The sequence below is a fragment of the Anopheles ziemanni genome, chromosome 3 (genome assembly GCF_943734765.1).
Source record: "Anopheles ziemanni chromosome 3, idAnoZiCoDA_A2_x.2, whole genome shotgun sequence".
NCBI lineage: Eukaryota > Metazoa > Arthropoda > Insecta > Diptera > Culicidae > Anopheles > Anopheles ziemanni.
Window position 1 is genome coordinate 25,213,914 of NC_080706.1, and position 3,641 is coordinate 25,217,554.

The following is a 3,641-nucleotide window of genomic DNA, read 5'->3' on the forward strand; positions in this document are numbered from 1 at the left end:
GTTCCTATCCGTCTCGGGAAATCACAAAGAAAATTCGGTTCGGTTTTATTTGTTATTGATTGGGTTTGTGGAACATGGTAGGGGAAAACTGAACGAGTTTCTCGCGTTGAACTTTAATGTTTAATGCTTTCGAAGGAAATAAGGGGAAGTTTTGTCCCGGATGTCTTGGTTGGTTTTCCTCGGATGGTTTTCCTTAGCTCTGAGGGGGTTTTGTTGTATGGGTTTCGCCAAGGTGTGTCTATGCACCAGCCCGTACTGAAAGCGTAGGATCTTGCACCCTTCGTAAGAAACGAATTCGTCCTCACCGGGGCAACGGATCTAATTAAATTGGATATAATTAGAGTGACGTTTCGATTTCTGATAAACAGGATTCCATTTCTGCGGTATGTAGGAAAATAGTAAAACTTCACCATATCAGTTACTCCGACCGAAAAGGATAAGAGAAAACTAGGCACCAAATTGGTTCGGAACGTGATTGACGGATAAATGTTTTTCTCTTTTCCCATTAAACCTTGGGGGGGAGGGAAGTCCGATTGCAGCTCGAAAGGATGCCCGAGGATGAGGTAAATGAAACCAACACACGTTTATTTGCCTCCCCATGGTGCAATCAACCTGACGCTAGCAGGGGAAAGGAACGGGAGCCAAGATTTATAGAATTACTCATTTGATTCTGCCGACCAACCCGGCTCTCTTTCGCTATACCGGCTTTGGGGCTCGTTATGGTGGGGTTTGCCCTGACCGCTCCCAGCACGGATTTCACCGAATGAACGCTTTCCAACCACGCGGAAAGGATGGGAAAATGGTTCACGTTGGTCGGCGAAAAAACAACTCCGGAACCCCCCCCCGGAAAGCGTCTTCAAATGAACCGGAAAAGAATGCAATATTTATGAACACCCTCTGCCGAGGCTGAAGCCGTGCAGAAAGTGGAGCCAACGTAGCTTTACTGCTCCACTCGCAACTCATTTATAACTCGTTCCTCTCTGGCGGGTTTTACGAGTGCTATCGAAGGGGGGAACCTTTCGCCCGTCCGCACGCCATAGACAATCCTAGAAAAAGGGTTCCTTCCCGTCCGGTTTGCTTTTTTTTCCTGCCCCCACTTCTTTTCACTTCCGTTTGCGTGAACCGGCGCCATCTAACCCTCGGGGCGCCTTTGGCACGAGAAAGATAAGCTACGTAGATAAAGTTTTGCTGTTTTTATTGCTGGTCTGCGAGTTGTTCCTTCCGTTTTTTTTTTTGCTTTTATATTACGTCCCACTCCTCAAACAAACGAACGCCACACCGCGCTCCTATGTTCGTTCAATAAGGAGAGACGGCTGGGGGAGATTGGGTTGATTAATGATTTGTTGTAAACAATAAAGAGTTTGCCGCCATTCCACCTCGTACCGGTTGCGTGGCTGCATAAACCTTTTACCCCTTTTGTTCCTCGTTTTGGGGAGCTCGGAAACGGTGTAATAATTACCAGGACATACGAATTGCGACCGGCAGACGAACCTTTCCGTAGATGAGGTGGATAATCGTGAAAGTTAGTACGTTCTGGAGGGTTGGGAAGCTTCGAAGCCATATTGCTCGAACTAATTTTCATTCTGGTATGCCGAGGAATTATGATACCGACGGAGCAAACTATGCGGAACACTCGTTTGCGTACGTTATTCGGTGCACACTTTCATTCCTTCCCGTACCGTTTCAGCGCATCCACCGGAAGATCGGAACTCCTCCCCAACTTGACGAAGAACGACGACCCCTGTGCGCGACAGTATGTCGTCGGTACGAGACACGGCATCCTTCTTCACCCGGGGCAACTCGGCCCAGTTCGAGTACGTGCTCGCCCTCTACCCGCAGGTGCTGCAGCTAAAGGCGAACAGCAAATGCAAGAAGCCGGACGAGCTGATCAAGCTGGACGACTGGTACCAGAACAAGCTGCCCCAGCTGATCAAGAAGCGGGGCAAGGACCAGTACATGCTGCACGAGGAGCTAGTCAAGACGATGAAGTGGAAGCAGACGCGCGGCAAGTTCTTCCCGCAGCTGTCCTACCTGATCAAGGTGAACACACCGCGGGCGGTGCAGGCAGAGACGAAGAAGGCGTTCCGCAAGCTGCCCAACCTGGAGCAGGCCATCACGGCGCTGTCGAATCTGAAGGGAGTCGGCACGACGATGGCTTCGGCCCTGCTGGCTGCGGCCGCTCCCGAGACCGCACCGTTTATGGCGGACGAGTGTCTGATGGCGATACCGGAGATCGAAGGCATCGACTATACGACGCGCGAGTATATGAACTTTGTGCAGCACATCCAGACGACGACGGACCGGTTGAACCGCGAGTGCCACCCGGTACCGGCTGGCGAAGAACCCGCACAGGATAGCAGTAACACCCCGGACGCTTCGGCCGTGAAAGGTAACGGAAACGGGACGTCTGCCGAGGCGGAAGCGGATGCTAGTGACGCCGAGGACGACAGCACGAACTCGTCCAACGAAGGCACGTCCTCCGCGGAGAAGAAGAAGAATCAACCCGACACGACGAACGACACGTTGAAGGCGCACGAGAAAAAATGGTCCCCTCACCGGGTGGAGTTGGCTCTGTGGACACACTACGTCGCCAGCGAGCTTCAGCCGGACCTGTTGGAGAACATTCCGGAGGAGGGCCGGAACAGCACGAACGACACCAATGCGTCCTCGAGCTCGGGCAGTAATCACAACAAATCGGACTCGCCGGACTCGGCGACGAAGACAAACGGTGCCACGCTGGCAGAGGAACCGTCGGACGAAAGTAACTCGGCCACCGAACACGGGAAGAGTGGGCCCGTGTCGGACGAGTCGTCCAAGCTCGGACTGGACAGTCTAGACGAGTGTACAAAGTCGGAGGACAGCATGGAAAAGCCGAGCACCACCACACCCGCTTCTACTACTGCTACTACTACTACTATTTCTTCTACAACCACCAGCAGTCGTAAAAGGCCTGTGCCCGCCAACGTTCGAAGAAACACGATGTATAGCAACCTCATAAGCGCTAGCACGACTCCCGCGCCGACGACGACGCCTGTGCGTGCGTCCGAGCATTTGCTGAGCAGTTCCAAACGACGATCGGCTGACGGGGAGCGAAACAGTTCCGGCGATGATGATGATGATGATGATGGCGAGGCATCTCCTCGGCTCAGCAAGCACACTAAAATTGGATAAACTCCAACCGGGTGCCGGGGTAGCCGACGGACTGAATGTAGTAAGCAGTAAAACAGCCGTTGCTGTAAGTTAGTTTTCGCTCGTTTGCAAAACACTCGATACCTGCGGGGCTATAAGGTACTAGGATGCTTATTTATTCTACACTGTGGATGTGCGCCGTCGATTTTGTTCAGTACTATCGTCAAAAGGTCTTTATGTTTCATGTTTAATATAAGAACATGTTATTACATTTTTTTTTTAACTATCTTAAACCTTCGCTGTTGGAAACTAATCCTAGGTTCAATGCGTGAAGATCATTAGTTCAACAAAATCGTTGTGAAAAATATCAGAAATGGCGTAAAGTGGGTTACTTTTTCTATACGCGACGGACAAAAGAAGTTAAGTAATCGGTTTGGTACTGATCAGAGTGTTTTAGAACACTTTCTTTCATTTCGCGCGTTTAGAACGATCAAATTTACTTACGGTGTTAT

The 3,641-nt window shown here is 50.8% G+C and overlaps 1 protein-coding gene across 1 annotated transcript; it reads left to right on the plus strand.

Annotated features, from left to right (window-relative positions):
• The first annotated feature begins 1,689 nt into the window (after positions 1-1,689).
• LOC131286911 (dentin sialophosphoprotein-like) lies at positions 1,690-3,400 on the plus strand. The gene is made up of 2 exons (XM_058315920.1): positions 1,690-2,964; positions 3,049-3,400. Exons 1-2 carry the CDS (start codon positions 1,756-1,758, stop codon positions 3,169-3,171), a joined length of 1,332 nt encoding a protein of 443 aa, XP_058171903.1. The 5' UTR covers positions 1,690-1,755; the 3' UTR covers positions 3,172-3,400.
• Positions 3,401-3,641: the final 241 nt, after the last annotated feature.

Coding starts and splice junctions, on each gene's coding strand:
- LOC131286911 (XM_058315920.1), top strand. CDS start 1,756: ATGTCGTCGGTACGAGACACGGCATCCTTCTTCACCCGGGGCAACTCG. Junction 2,965..3,048: donor AAAGGCCTGTGCCCGCCAAC/GTTCGAAGAAAC, acceptor CGTGCGTCCGAG/CATTTGCTGAGCAGTTCCAA.